The sequence below is a fragment of the Ictidomys tridecemlineatus genome, chromosome 4 (genome assembly GCF_052094955.1).
Source record: "Ictidomys tridecemlineatus isolate mIctTri1 chromosome 4, mIctTri1.hap1, whole genome shotgun sequence".
Classification (NCBI taxonomy): domain Eukaryota; kingdom Metazoa; phylum Chordata; class Mammalia; order Rodentia; family Sciuridae; genus Ictidomys; species Ictidomys tridecemlineatus.
The window spans coordinates 102,408,194-102,422,626 of NC_135480.1; the positions used below are offsets into that span (position 1 = coordinate 102,408,194).

The 14,433-nt window shown below is 43.6% G+C and overlaps 2 protein-coding genes across 7 annotated transcripts in view; one reads left to right on the plus strand and one right to left on the minus strand.

Moving 5' to 3' along the window:
* Window positions 1–162: 162 nt before the first annotated feature.
* Window positions 163–4,589, minus strand: Drc12 (dynein regulatory complex subunit 12 homolog). 4 transcript variants are annotated; one of them, XM_078047151.1, is made up of 7 exons: window positions 4,464–4,589; window positions 4,099–4,175; window positions 3,864–3,929; window positions 3,282–3,401; window positions 2,559–2,651; window positions 622–752; window positions 163–348 (listed from the first exon to the last, which is right to left on the minus strand). In XM_078047151.1, the coding sequence occupies exons 2-7, from the start codon at window positions 4,166–4,168 to the stop codon at window positions 220–222; spliced, it is 609 nt and encodes a 202-aa protein (XP_077903277.1). In that variant the 5' UTR covers window positions 4,169–4,175; window positions 4,464–4,589; the 3' UTR covers window positions 163–219. The 4 variants fall into 4 exon arrangements, with proteins under 4 accessions (XP_077903277.1, XP_005328421.3, XP_077903278.1 ...); XM_005328364.4 differs by having other exon boundaries at window positions 4,099–4,180; window positions 4,464–4,588; XM_078047152.1 differs by having other exon boundaries at window positions 3,864–3,934; window positions 4,099–4,180; window positions 4,464–4,588.
* Window positions 4,590–9,451: 4,862 nt separating this feature from the next.
* Cbl (Cbl proto-oncogene) overlaps window positions 9,452–14,433 on the plus strand; it is a 100,145-nt gene continuing 95,163 nt past the window's right edge. Inside the window, exon 1 of one of the 3 annotated variants that reach the window (XM_078047155.1) lies at window positions 9,452–9,920. In XM_078047155.1, coding sequence (XP_077903281.1) covers window positions 9,729–9,920 — 192 coding nt within the window. In that variant the 5' untranslated portion in view covers window positions 9,452–9,728. The remainder of the gene's footprint in view (window positions 9,921–14,433) is intronic. The other 2 variants (XM_078047154.1, XM_005328365.5) reach the window with 2 other exon arrangements.

A 14,433-nucleotide genomic window follows, 5' to 3' on the forward strand; every position in this document is an offset into this window, starting at 1 on the left:
TTTGTAGTGCAGAGGATTCAACCCAGGGCCTCGTACATGCTAGGTGAATGCTTTGCCGCTGAGCCACAACCCCAGCCCACCTCTTAGTCTTCAGGATGTAGAGATGTTCCCAGAGGATGGGGATCACTCCTCTTTGCCAAAGACCACAGCCCACAGCTCTGCTGGGTTCAACATTAAAACACTTTATTACTGGGCCTCAGAGAGTAGAGGCTGGCAGCCTCAAAGATCCAGAGGGTTGAGGCCAAATTGGCGCAGCTGCTCCTTGTGCTTGGCATGGAGTCTCAGCACGGCCCCATCCCAGTGAGGCTTAACAGCTCTCAGTTTGGCCAAGAGCTGGTCCAGGCTGCCCTGCAGACACCAGGCTTTCAGCTCCCAAGAAGAGAGGATGGAGATAAGGGTTGCCCCAGGTTGGTTTGTAAGCTTTCCTTGCTTGCAAGGATTTCTTACTCTGCACTGGTAGGCACAGCTGAATGCACTCTGTCCAACTTGAGGATAGAGCAGTGTTCCTTGGGGACACTTCTCCTTTCCCTTGGGTTATTAGTCATCACACTAGCTGTGGGCTGTGAGGATGGAGGAGTGCTGGGGTACTAGAGCAGCTGGGCTCTGGAGGGAAGTGCTTACATGTAAGATTTCCTGGTACTTGGCCTCCATGTCCACCACCTGGGCCCTAAGCTGAGTCAGGGTCTGGTCCCGCTCTCTGAGGGCTTGCTCAGCCTCTTCCCTTTCAGCCTTAGCCTCCTTCTGGCACATTTCTGGGGAACAGAAGGGAAGGATGAGAGAACAGAATGGTGGCACTCTATCCCTGAACAGTCTCCAAAGATACTAAAGAGGTAGCCTTGAGTGGGATTATTCCAGACTCCCCCAGGTTCATCAAATTTTCTAAAGCCCCAGTAAAGAGCTGAAGATCCATCGAGGTATGATAGAGTGCAGAGGGCTTGATATAGGAGATGGGTCCAAAGTCTGATCATTACTTACTCTTTGTATATTGTCAAATATGTCTCTTTCTGAATCTCAATTTTTTAATCTTTCAAACCTCATGTATGTTGTGACCCTTAAATGTGAAATGGAAGGCAAAGTGCCTGGTATACAAGAGGTGTTCTATAAATGTTGGTTGAATTTGAAATTGAAATAAGGCAAATATTGGGGAAGGAACCTAGGGACTACATGACAGATAAATAGCTCTTGGATATCTATAGCTAAACTGAAAATGAAAATATTTTAAGATTATAAAAAAAACCTCAACAACTTTGAGGGCTGAGTTGTAGCTCAGTGGTAGAGCGCTTGCCTAGCACATGTAAGGCACTGGATTTGATTCTCAGTACCAAATAAGTAAAGATATTGTGTCCACCTACAACTAAACAAATAAACAAACAAGCAAACAACATTGAGGGTGGGGATGTAGCTAAGGGGTAGAGTGCTTGCCTGGCATGCATGAGCCCTAGATTCCATCCCCAGCAACACACCCACACCCACACACACAGGAAAAAAAGAAACGAAAGAAAACTTTGAGGCTAAAATTGTGAAAGAACTCATGTGCTATGCTGAGATATTTCAACTTTGTCCTGTAAGCAAGAGGAAAGGAAAGCAAAGGCTTCCTGTTTTTTTTTTTTTTTTTTTGCTTATTTGGAAAGCTTATTCATTTATTTAGTAAGTGGTTTTTTAGGGCCTATCAGGTGCTAGGCCTTGAAGATACAGAAGTAAATGACTAATATTTTCCTTAGTTTCTTTTTTTAAAAATTTTTAATATTTATTTTTTAGTTTTCGGTGGACATAATATCTTTGTTTGTATGTGGTGCTGAGGATCGAACCCGGGCCGCACGCATGCCAGGCGAGTGTGCTACCACTTGAGCCACATCTTCAGCCCTTCCTTAGTTTCATTACAAAAGTTAGCTTAATTTAGGGAATATGTTTTGCTCAGTAGAGATGTAGAGACAAGGCAGTGGAGAAGAATAAACATTGAATTTGGAGACACTAAGCAAAGGGGGAAGTCAGGTATGAGACCTTCTCTCTGTTGGTGTTTCTTTATTCCTCTCTCTCTCTCTTCCTTCCTTTCTTTCCTCCCTTCCTCCTTCCTTCTCCCTCCCTCCCTCTTTTGATTGAACTCAATGCCTCACACATGCTAGACAAGTGTTTTACCACTGAACTACATCCTGAGCCTGAAACCTACCTTTTCTTTACTTACATCTTTTTTTTATTGTTTGTTTGTTTAGTACTAGTGATTGAGCCCAGAGGCCCTTTCTCACTGAGCTCCATCCCTAGTACTTTTTATTTTTATTTTGAGACAGGGTTTCACTAAGTTGCTGAGGCCTTGTATTTGTGATCCTCCTGCCTCAGCCTCTGGAGAAGCTGGGATTATAGCCATGTGCCATCACTGGGGCTTCTTTACTTACATCTTAGAATTTCTTGTCGACCTGAATCCTCTGCTCAGAGAACAGTCCAGAGAAAGGTATCTAAATTCAAATTCAACCAACAGACTGCAGCTTTCTAAGGAAGGACCCTCTAAGACCATCTGGACCTAGTCAATGACCTTTGGAGAAAAAGACCTGGATGGAACCTACCTAGCTGCTCCCGAAGACTCCTTACTTCCTCTTCCAGCTGATTGCTGCGGGTTTCCAACTTCTCCTTCAGGGCCTGGTGCTGGCGGCTCATCTCTGAAGCAGGGGTAGTGGGTAGCCAGGAAGTCGTGTAGGCATGGAGACATGGAGAAAGGAAAGTTGTAGATGGAGAAGACTTTACTTAGTCCAGAGAGGCCGGAGCATAAGGACCTTCTTAATTTTTCTTGTGATGATGCTGAGAAGGTGGAAACCCCTGAAAATCTGGGGAAGGGTTAGAAAACCGGACCCCTGCCTGATGCTGAAGTACAAGCTTGTAATTCTAGCTACTCAGGAGGCTGAGGCAGGAGGAGGATCACAAGTTAGAGACCAGCATGGGCAACTTAGTGTGACCCTGCCTCAAAAATTGAAAGAACTAAGGATATGGTTCAGATTTTTAAAAAGAAAGAAAAGGAGAAGAAGAAAAAACAGAAAACCAAACTGCCTTCTCCCATGCAGTTTGGGATGAGGAACCTAGCTTTTCTTTCCACTTATTCTCATTGGATAAATGAGATAATGGCTATGACTGCATTTTGTACCCCCACAAAGCAACACATGGCATTAGGGATTCTGGAAGGTGCATGCCTGGGATGCCAGGGATCTTCCTTGGATTCTTTGCTTCCTTGGGGCCCTTTGGTTGTCCTCTTTTAGGGCCCTGTCTTCTGCTCACCTGCTCACCCTGTCACATACCTGCATATATAGCCTTCTCTTCACTTCGGGCCTCTTTGAGCTCTGCCTCTAACCCTTGCAACTTCTGCTTCAGCAGCTCTTCGGAAGCCTTGGCTCTACGGGACTCATCCCTCCGCAGAGCTGTGAACAGCAGCAGAGCTGCCTTTAGTGTGACCCTGTGACACAACCAGTCCCCATGGGCTGGATAAGCTCTTCCCACCCCTGAAGAGCTGGTGGCAGGGCGTCCAGCCCTTTGCTCTGTTTGTTCCTCTAGAATCTCACAGGCTCTTCATTACCACAAAGGAAAAACTCCTTCTCTATTCTGGCCGTGGACAATAGCTTCCCTGGTATGTTGGCATAGCTCAGTGGTAGAGCCCTTGCCTAGCATGTATGAGGCCCTGGGTTTGATCCCAGTCAGGGAATTTGGGAAGAAGCATCCCTCATCAACCCTCACTGCCTACCGCCGCGCCCCGCCCCCCCCCCCATAGTCCTTTTCCATTAGGGGTCGGTTAGAATTTGGCTTAGCCCTGTGCTTATCCCTTCGATCCCCCAAGGACCCAGAAATGCCACTTATGCTGTCCCCAGAATCTTCACCCTTCTCACCCAAGTGGTCCAGGAGCAGCTCCTTCTCCAGCACCATTAGTCTGTGCTTGGCCTCGGCCTCCACATCTGCCCTGGCAAGTTGGCAGAGCCTTAGTTTATCATAATCTCAGTCCCACCCCCACCTTACCCCACCCCTGGACTTTCCTTCATGAGATCAGAGGACCACCCAAAGAAGGGTGCCTCCCTGATAGGACATGTAGAAGCAGGGGTCCCACCTGTACCCACTCTGACTTACCAACACTCAAGTTCTTTTTCTTCTTCTGTGTCCCAGATTTCCTACCTTTTTCTTTGGTCTTAGGTGGCATGTCCTGGCTGTCCTGAGGGAGGGGGGATTTTATAGTTCTAGACATAGGAATGCTTTCCTAACCCCTAGACTTAACCAGGAGACTTGAGTGATTTAGAATTCTAGTTTTCAAGTCTGTCTCACACTTGTTGGAAGCTTTACTTCTTGGTTTCCTGGGAACCTTAGGCAGGGCTGGAGTCTGCAGGAAGGGCTGCTCTATATAGAGAAGTCATTCCTCCCAACCCTCTGTTAGGGAAAATAAATCTCTGTACCAGTTTGCTCCCTTTTCCCTCCATCCTCACCCCACCTTTTCCTACCTATAGGATGTTTTCTTGCCTTTGTGGGGTCTCCTTGTGGAGTGACCCACTCACAGGGAAGGGCAGAGAGAGGCCCAGATAGAGCCTGAGGAGGAGCCTGTGTCCTGGAAACCAATCCAGGCTGGCAAACTTCCTTCAGGGGCAGGACAGAGAACCAGAAGGTTGGGTTTCTGGAGGCTACATGTTGTCCAGGCAACTGGAAAACACGGAATTCAAAGGAAGGTGTAATGGGCTGTCAGCTCACAAAGCTAAAAATACAAAGATCCTTGAAGGTCACTTCTCCCCTTCTCCCAAAATCTTAAATATATTTTGAAGTGAAAGGGCTTTGGAGCTGATTAGCTAAGATGTACTTCCAGGTGGGTGCTGCCTGCAATTTGGAGAGTAAGGAATTATAGATGTACATAGTGTTGTGCTGATATAGAAGAAGAATGACATGGCCATCCTGGCAGTTTTCATCTCAAGATCCCACAGGCAAGAGGACATTAAACTTACAACTGAATATTCCCCTTCAGAAAGGCATTTTACAGTGTCTGAGGGAAATAATGCAGAAGCAGGTAGTTAGGAGAGTTTTCCACTTTAGAGAAGTGAGAACGGAGGAGAGGTGGATCCATGGACTTCAGGATATTGGCCCAGAGGGATGCAAATGTCAAGGAAAAGGCAGTGGTTAGAGACAGGAGACATGAGTCCTAGTCCCCTCAATGGATGTATAAACTTGGGCAAGCTACTTAAATTTTCTCAGACTCTTTAAATCTTTGATTTTGAAACTCCTGAAAGTCCTGGATTTTTGCTGGGCATTTACAAGACCATTTTCTCTCACAGTACTTAATCTATGTCGGCATTTCCCCTATTCCTATATATAGATGATCTGCAGACAGCTGTTGAGAAACTACCTCTAGAGGTTCCCTGCCACAGAGAGTTGGTTGGCGCTCCCTCTAGTGGACACACTTGGCCTCCTGCATCTCCTCCATTTTCGCTTTATATTTATAGGACAGCGTCTGGTGACTCCCTTTTGGGGATGCTTCCTAGAATCCTGCCAGAGTCACAAGTGGTTGGAAAGATAAATTTGGGGCAGAGAGTATGAAGGGTGGCTTGCTCTTGGTAGGTGGCCCCCACCCTCCCCCCAGCCCCGGGGGTGTCTGGAGCCATGTCATCTGTTAGTCACTTGGATCTCTGGGCCATATAGTAGGAATTTCAGAGCTTTTCTCCTTGTGGATTAAGGGAACTGCAGACTCTTTTTATAGGTATTTTTAGTTAGTCACTTGGATCTCTGGGCCATATAGTAGGAATTTCAGAGCTTTTCTCCTTGTGGATTAAGGGAACTGCAGACTCTTTTTATAGGTACTTCTCTCTATCCCTGTTCCCCTAAACCTTTTTGGTCAATTGCCTATTGTCAGAAGTAGATCTTCAGAAATGAACATGAGATCTGGAAATGAAGTCTTGTCTCTGAGAAGCAGGCAGATGCAGGCAGAGGCCAATGCATATTTATTTGACCCTTTGGGCTGCAGGGTACTTCTCTGACCTTCTGGACATTTTATAGAACAAAGGGAAGAGCCAGGTGTGTCTTTCCAGTGCTTATAGCTCCTGTAACTCAAGGCCAATTAACTTTGTACACATTCCCAAATTTGGAGAATACTTTTATTTTGAATTTGCAGCATTTCTTCATTTACTCTCCCTCCAGAATCCCCTCCCTCTGTCCTGGAATATAGTGGGTGTTCTCAGTGTTTCTTCCTAGGAGCCTGTCTGGGGACTTATTCCACAGAATGATTATGTCTTTGTTTATGCTGATGCATAGAACGACATATTGAGGGTAAAAATTACAGAATATAAGCAACATATGTGCCTCAGAAGAGCATTTACTTTACAAATATATTTACTCAAATAACTTTCAGGTGCAGAATGAGGATGTGGTTTGGGATGAAGGTGAAGTGGAAAGAAAAATGCCACATGTCACGTGATGTGATACAAGATGAAACAGCTCTAGCAAAACCCAGAATGTAAATGACCTTATGATCAGCAATCCAACCCTATCTCTAGTACATTTTCAAAAACAAGCAAAATACAGTAAAAAAAACCCAACTATATTGCACCAACAAAAGAAAAAAGTCAAATAAAAATTGTGAGATAAAGGTCGATTTGTCTTTTTGCATTAAGTTTAATTTAGAGGGCTGGGGCTGTAGCTCAGTGGCAGAGTGCTTGCCTAACATGCATGAGGCACTGGGTTCGATCCTCAGCACCACATACAAATAAATAAAATAAAGGCATTTTGTCCACCTACAATTTTTTTTTAATTTAATTTAGGGCTGGGGTTGTGGCTCAGAGATAGATCGCTCACCTAGCACGTGCGAAGCCCTTGGTTTGATCCTCAGCACCACATAAAAAAATATATATATTGTGTCCATCTACAACTAAAAAACAAAATATTATTTTTGTTAAATTTAGAAGCAAAAATAGGAAAGATTATTTCAGCAGAAGTATCTTCTTTGAATAAAATCCCACACATCTGTGGAAAGAAGGCTCATCCTTTCTCCTTTATTCAAATGTGAAAGATAGGCCATTTGTATATTAAAAGAAATAGGGCCTGCTAAAGCAGATACCAAATGCACATTATTTAATTTTCTGTTATGCAGACCTTACTGAAGAGAATACAAATTGGATACCTTAAACCAAGCCAGAGAGGTGTACTGTATACCTAGACATGCACATTCACAGCTCCATGGGTTAACAGTTTACCTGTATTCCTTTAAATCAAGGATTTAACTATGAAAAATACCCTGATAAATGTACCCTGTGTTAGGTACTGTGAAAGACCCAAAGTTGACAAGATAGTATAGCATAAATTAACATGTGGTATAAGAAATAAATGACTATGGGGCTGGGGTTATGGCTCAGTGGTAGAACGTTCACCTAGCATGTGCAAGGTGCTGGGTTCGATCCTCAGCACCACATAAAAATAAATAAAATAAAGGTATTGTGTCCAACTACAACTAAAAAAAATTAAAATAAATAAAGTTTTTTAAAGAAGGAATAAATGACTAGGGAAATTTATAAGAGTGAAGGATTATTTCTAGCAGGAGGACAATATTTGAGCTGAGTTTTGAAGAATGAATTGAATTTTAGAAGCACACTTCAGGCAGAGGAAAAGCTCTGAGTAATGGTGATGAAAAAAGAAAGAATTGTGGTATTTTGTGACTTGATGAGTCACCCAGCATAGGATAGTTGTATCAAGAAGTAGTACAAAACTGCAAGGTAGTTTGTTTATTTATTTATTTTGTCATTCTGGGGATTGAACCAGGGCACTCTCACACTGAGCTATATTCGTAGCTCTTTTTATTTTTTATTTTTGAGACAAGGTCTTGCTAATTTTTGAGGCTGGCCTTGAACTTATCCTCCTGCCTCAGCCTCCCCAGAAGCATTGCCACTGTGCTCAGTGCCAAACACTGTGGTTTACTTACTTAAAAAAATTTTTTTTTCAGTACTGGGGACCAAATATAGGGCCTCACCCTGGTAGGCAAGTACTCTATCATTAAGTTACATTTTCAGCTTTGCAAAGGAGTTTGGTTTTTGGGTTAGAACATGGCTGTTAGTTTTATTCCAGAGGCAATGGAGAGTGTTTAGTTTTTGTTTTTGTGGGGGTGTGATGCTGTCTTAACTATACTATAGGAAGCATATGGTGGCAAGATGGAATTAAGGCAGCAAGGAAACCAGTGAGAAAAATTTCAGTATCCCAGGGGAAAGAAAAGGAGGGCCTGCAGTGAAGGTAGTGGCTCTAGGGGTGGAAAGTTTTGACATTTAGGAGTTTGCCTAGATTCTTTTTTTTTTTTTTTTTTTTTGAGAACTGATAAAAGGTAGGAACTGATAAAAGACATTCTATTGGTAGGAAATGATAATGTAGGCTTCTAAATCAGTCTTAGAGAAAAGCAATTGACTTGCAAACTCAGGATGACTGGCTGAATGATCCTTTAGTTCAAAGATATTTTGCTCTCTTGAAGAAGTACTTGATGAACTTAATTTCCAAATCAGCCAAGGGCTTTGTGGAAGAGCTAGGAGGAAGATACAAAGCAGACCTAAATACTTATTTACACACCTGGGCCTGCAAACTCACAAAGCTGAAGCTCAGAATTAACAAATTAGGGCAGGGCACTTCCTTCTTTGGAAAGGAAGTTCCTATTTTTGTTCTTCCAACGGAATTTTTAGATTAGAGAAGTGGGAATGATTGGGAACTACATTTCTATTCCCTAGACCGAGTGAGAGCCGCTCTGGCCACCACTTGCAGAGGTCTCACGATTTGTGGGCGGTGTCTCGTGCTAATGGTGCAGACGAGCAAGGGGTGCAATGAACTGAGCAGAAGATTCTTAAGTACATATTCAATTCCCAGAAAACGGCAACTCCCCAGAAGCAGAAAGGGAAGTGCTTTGTGTTAAGAGGTCAAAAGCATGGAAGAAGTGCTCGTGGCCTGAGGGCTCCCAGCTTTTGAGCCTTTCTGGGGCCTAATCAGGTTGGAACAATCTTCAACGTTCTTTTTTTCTGTACTCAGTCGCGTCTAATGAAGAATCTAAAATGCCAGAGAATGGAGACATGTTTCTTTTTTCTTCCATTTCCCACAGTATGAAGCAAATAACTATAAGTTCAATTTCCACATTTGTCAGGCGTGAGGAAAGGACTTGTAAAGATTCTTTCCACTATGAATTGCTACTTGTCAATGACCCTCTCCTAAAGCACCAACCTCCAGCCAGCCCACAAAGAACATGGAGGTCTCGGCTTCCGCCTAGTGCGCAGGCTTCACATTGGATCCCACCCGCTTCCTTTTCGCGCGTCTCCAGCAGAGGGCGCAAGCGCTGAGGTTTTGCTGGCCCCGCCCCCTTCCAACCCTCGGGGATAGGGGCGAGGGAGGCGGGCGCGGAAACTTGGCGGCTGCTTTCCCGGAGCTGTGGGCACGTGGGCGCTGGCGAGTGGGTGGGGCGGGAGGTGGGGGGTCTCTCCCGGGTTCGGACGCTGCCGCCTGCTTTCCCCAGCTCTCGGATCAGCCGTCAGTCCCTGGCGCGCGCCCCCGCGCTCCGCCCGCCGGGCTCGTGCTCGCTAAAGGGGCGCGCCCTGCACCCTCCACTGCCGGCACCGCCCACTCCCCTCCCCGGGGCCGCTCCTCCCACCGTTCCGAGAGCCGGCGACTGCTGCGGCCGCGAGAGGCCCCTCCTTCACGCCCTCCTTTCCCTCGCTCGCTGCCGAGCGGAGCCGGCCGTCCGGCTGGGCCCCCGACTCTCCCCGGCCATGGCCGGTAACGTGAAAAAGAGCTCTGGCGCCGGGGGCGGTGGCGGCTCCGGAGGCTCGGGCTCGGGCGGCCTGATCGGGCTCATGAAGGACGCCTTCCAGCCGCACCACCACCACCACCACCTCAGCCCCCACCCGCCGGGGACTGTGGACAAGAAGATGGTGGAGAAGTGCTGGAAGCTCATGGACAAGGTGAAGGGCCTGCCGAGGACCCGCGGGAGCAGGGTGGGCGTGGGCGGAGGGCCTCGGCCAGCGCTGGGATCGGCGGAGGAAGCTGGGGGAGGGTCTGGAGGCCAGGAGCTGGGGTGACCCGCCGGCCGAGGGGGGCTGGGAGTCGGGAGCCGGGGCAGGGGAGGAGGCCGGACGGTGGGTCGGTTGGGGGGAAGGGCTGCCGTTGGGAGTTGGGGACGTTGAGGTGTTCGGGGAGCGAGACAAAGATGGGGTGGGGGCTGGGGTGAGGGTTGACTGGGAAGCCACCGGGGCGGAAGTGCAGTGGGGTTTGGGGCTCGGTGCGGGGTGTGGGGATGTGGGTCACGGAATTGGCCCTGGGAGACCGTCGTGAGGGGGTTAAGGGAGCGTTTGATTTACCGGCTGGTTCTCCTGCCTGGATGAGGAGTCGACATCTGACTAGGGAACTGGGTTTATGGGCTCTCACTGAGGGACCTGGGGGCAGGACAACTCCACAGGCTAACTGTATTCTGGGTGAGCGTAAGGTTTTTTTCTCTTTAGGATGTAATACCAGGATAAAAGAACGAGGGAGGTTTAAATGGGGGCAAGGAAGGAACTTTCCTCCACATCTAGCACTAGCTCAAGTTTTTTGACCCTTCGAAGCATTGGGATGTGATCCATTGCCGGTTTTGAGATAATGCACTGATTAAACCACAAGTTCTGGTTAGAACCATTATCTTCTGGAAGGTGGAATGACCGAATATGCCAAGCAGCAGATTTTGACTTTTTCATAACTTACTCCCTCACCACTTTTAGCTTGGCTCTACATTTTCTTGTAAGGGCCTACCTCCTTATTATTGCAGGACCTGACTTGAGTTTGTTCCATGAGTCTTTTTGATTACTTTTTTTTAAGCAAGGCAAAAAAAAAAAATTAAAGACGTTATATTTAGTCATTTAAGTATGTCATGAGGGAGAATTTTACTTCCTAATAGCTGTGTCTATATAATTAAACATATTAAGTAACAGTCCCTTATACTTAAAAAGTGTATGAGCAGTCTAATGTTCTGTTAGAATTAAATATATCTTGATATTATTCATTAATAACATTTTGGCAAAACTTATACTTCAGATTAAAAGTGGATAGGAGGATCTAGCATGCAAGAGAATGCTGTTATTTCCTCCAGGGTAAAATTGGTTTTCTTTGGTTCCTCTCCGGACCTAGGTTCCTCTTCTGAAAGTTTTTCATAGGTTGTTTGGATTAAAAACAGCTAATAAAATGATTATGAAGTACTTGGCAAATGTAAATGTGCTATATAATGCTTAACAAGTCCTGTGTGAGAATTAACACTCCTATAGTGTATACCAGTGATTTCAGAGCCACTTTTTTTTTTTAAGTTGTTGATAGACCTTTATTTTATTTATTTATATGTGGTGCTGAGAATCTAACCCAGTGCCTCACACATGCCAGGCAGAGGTGTGATTTTTCTCATGGTTAAATAATTGGTATTGCAAGAGGCTCTGGGTTCCATCTGCAGCACCGTAAATGGACAGACAAATTCATATTGTAATTAATGACACAAATATTTGTTGATTATATCGGTGGTGTAGTGCTAATTTTATTATTAGAAATTATAATAAAAAAGGAAACTTTAAATATGTTGACATCTTTTAAAAAATAGTGTGTTTAAAATTTGAAGTTTGTAAACTTGTGTTTTGGGGATTTACTATTATTAAGGACTAAAAGATTCCTCTGACAGAAAAATTATTTGCTTTTCTAATCAGTTTCTCATATAGGCCCAGTTGGTGAAGTGTATCAAAATTATGCCAATTTGTGACTTCTCCTTAGAAATAATGAACTTTTAATCAAACTTTTGTGTTTTGGTAAAGGATAAATGATGGTCCAAATAAAGTCTTCCCTATGTCTTATTGCTTCATCTCTTTGAAGTGTATTTAATTGAGTTCTCCTGCAGGTTGTTTAATTGTTTGGATGGAATAAAGAGGACTCAAAAGTTTTTGAGTTAAAATGCTTTTAGGTATAGGTAGTTTAAAGGACAGTATGCTTTTAGCTTTTCCATTTTAGTCTAGGAAAGGGATATTTATTCTTATACTCTGCTTGTCTTGGAAGATGGCTTCGATACTGTGTCCTGTATCACATATTACTAGTTGTGCTGAAATGAAAATTCAGTGTTTTCTGATGTGTTAGACCTGTAGGTTAATATTGCTCTCTAGAGTATTTCTGAATACTTGTCTCTAGCATTGCTAGATTGTACCATGTCTTTACCCTTGATGTTTTAAGCATGTTCTCTTTTTCTACTTTATTTTTATTGTTGAAAGTCTTTAGTAGGGTCGTTACACCTCCTTGACTTCATGTGGTAATATACAAGTAGTAAGAATTACTGTCACAGCCACAGATGACCCCATATTCATTGAATTTAGTCTTAAGTCATGATTTCATACCTGTTTTGTACTTGGTTGATTTAGCACTGGAAATTGTTAGTTTCCTCCCCTTCCCTCTGTTGGATACATGCAGTTGAAGTTGGTGTAAATCCTGGCTTCTGGTCAGTATAAACTCAGTTTACTAATTTACTAACCCATTGTAGATTAGTTGAGCAAAATGATTATGATAGAATGTTTGTAATTAAACAAAAGACATAGCCTCTAATAAGTTTTTCTGTTTTAGTTTTTTTTTTCCCCATCCCCAGGATGTTGTAATAAATATTTGTGTAAATATTTCTATGTGAAGAAAAATAGTAAATAAAGAGACACGTTGGGCAGGGAGCAGAGAATGGAAAGAAAAATTGTACACATTGCCTTCAATGTAAATTTAAAAGTATCAAGGTTTAGTGAGAGATGTAAAATGCCATTGTGAAGTAGAGATTGACAAACTTTTTCTGTAAAGGGAGAGATTGTAAATATTAGGTTTTGCTGGGCACATAACTTAATACCATACTCTTTGTTCTTATTACAACTTTTTAAACATGTAAGAGCCATTATTATCATGCTGATGTACTGGAGGATAAAAGGCTTCTTCCGGTCATCTTCCCACCCTTGAAACTGAGCTGGTAGTATTTTGGATCTGTACTGTTTTATTTATTTATTTTTATGATGCTGGGGATTAAACTCAGGGTCTTACCATACTAGGCAGACATTCTACCAGTGAGATATACCCTCAGTCCTGTTTTATTTGAAATTAGCTGGCATCATTAAAATAATAAGGTATTGATTATTTTTTAATTGGATGTAATTTATTAAAAAAATCCTTTCTTTCTTCCTTTCTTTCTTTCTCTCTCTCTCTCTCTCTCTCTTTCTTTCTTTCTTTCTTTCTTTCTGTTTTTTAATATGGAGGATTGAACCCCAGCCCTTTTTAAATTTTGAGACAGGGTCTTGTTATATTGCTTAGGGACTTGCTAAATTCCTGAGGCTGACCTCAAACTTGTAATTCTCCTTCTTCAGCCTCCAGAATCACTGGAATTAAAGTTGTGCACCACCACGCCTATCTAAAATTCTTCCCTTTAAAGCATGTGTTTATTTTATTTTTGGTACTGGGATTTGAACCCAGGGGCACCTTTATCACTGAGCTACATCTCTGTTCCTTTCTATTTTTTATTTGGAGACAGGGTCTTGCTGAGTTACTTAAGGCCTCACTAAATTGCTGAGGCTGGCCTTGAACTTGAGATCCTCCTGCTCAGTGTTCTGAGTCCCTGGGATTACATACCTATGCTACTGTGCCTGGCAAAGCATATGTTTAAGAAAGTGTTTTTAGCTGGCTATAATGGCACGTAGGCCCAGAACTCTGGGAAGCTGAGACAGGAGAATGACTGGAGCCCAGGAGTTCAAGGCCTGTGTGGGAGACCCCTTTTATTGTCTGTTAGTTTTTATTTTGGTACTAGGGATTGAACCCAGGGATGCTTTACCACCGAATTCCTCAACCCTTTTTAATTTTTTATTTTGAGACAGGGTCTTTTTTTAAAAAATTCTTTTTTTTTTTTTTTTTTTTTTTTTTTAAAGAGAGAGTGAGAGAGGAGAGAGAGAGAGAGAGAGAGAGAGAGAGAGAGAGAATTTTTTTAATATTTATTTTTTAGTTCTCGGCGGACACAACATCTTTGTTTGTATGTGGTGCTGAGGATCGAACCCGGGCCGCACGCACACCAGGTGAGAGCGCTACCGCTTGAGCCACATCCCCAGCCCTTTAAAAATTCTTTTTAGTTATACATGGACACAATATTTTTATTTTGTTTATTTATTTTTATGTGGTGCTAAGGATTGAACCCAGTACCTCACATATGCGAGGCAAGTGCTCTGTCACTGAGCCCCAGCCGGACAACAGGTCTTGTTATTGTTAACTTGTTTCGCGGCCCTTGCTAAATTGCACAGCCTGGCTTTGAACATATAATTCTCCTGCCTCAGCCTCCCAAGTCACTATGATTACAGACATAAACCACTATGGATGTCTTGTTTGAGTTTAAAAATGTATCCTCAAAAGATTATTTTTATTACGCATGGTGGCACATACTTGTAATCCCAGTGGTCTTGGAGG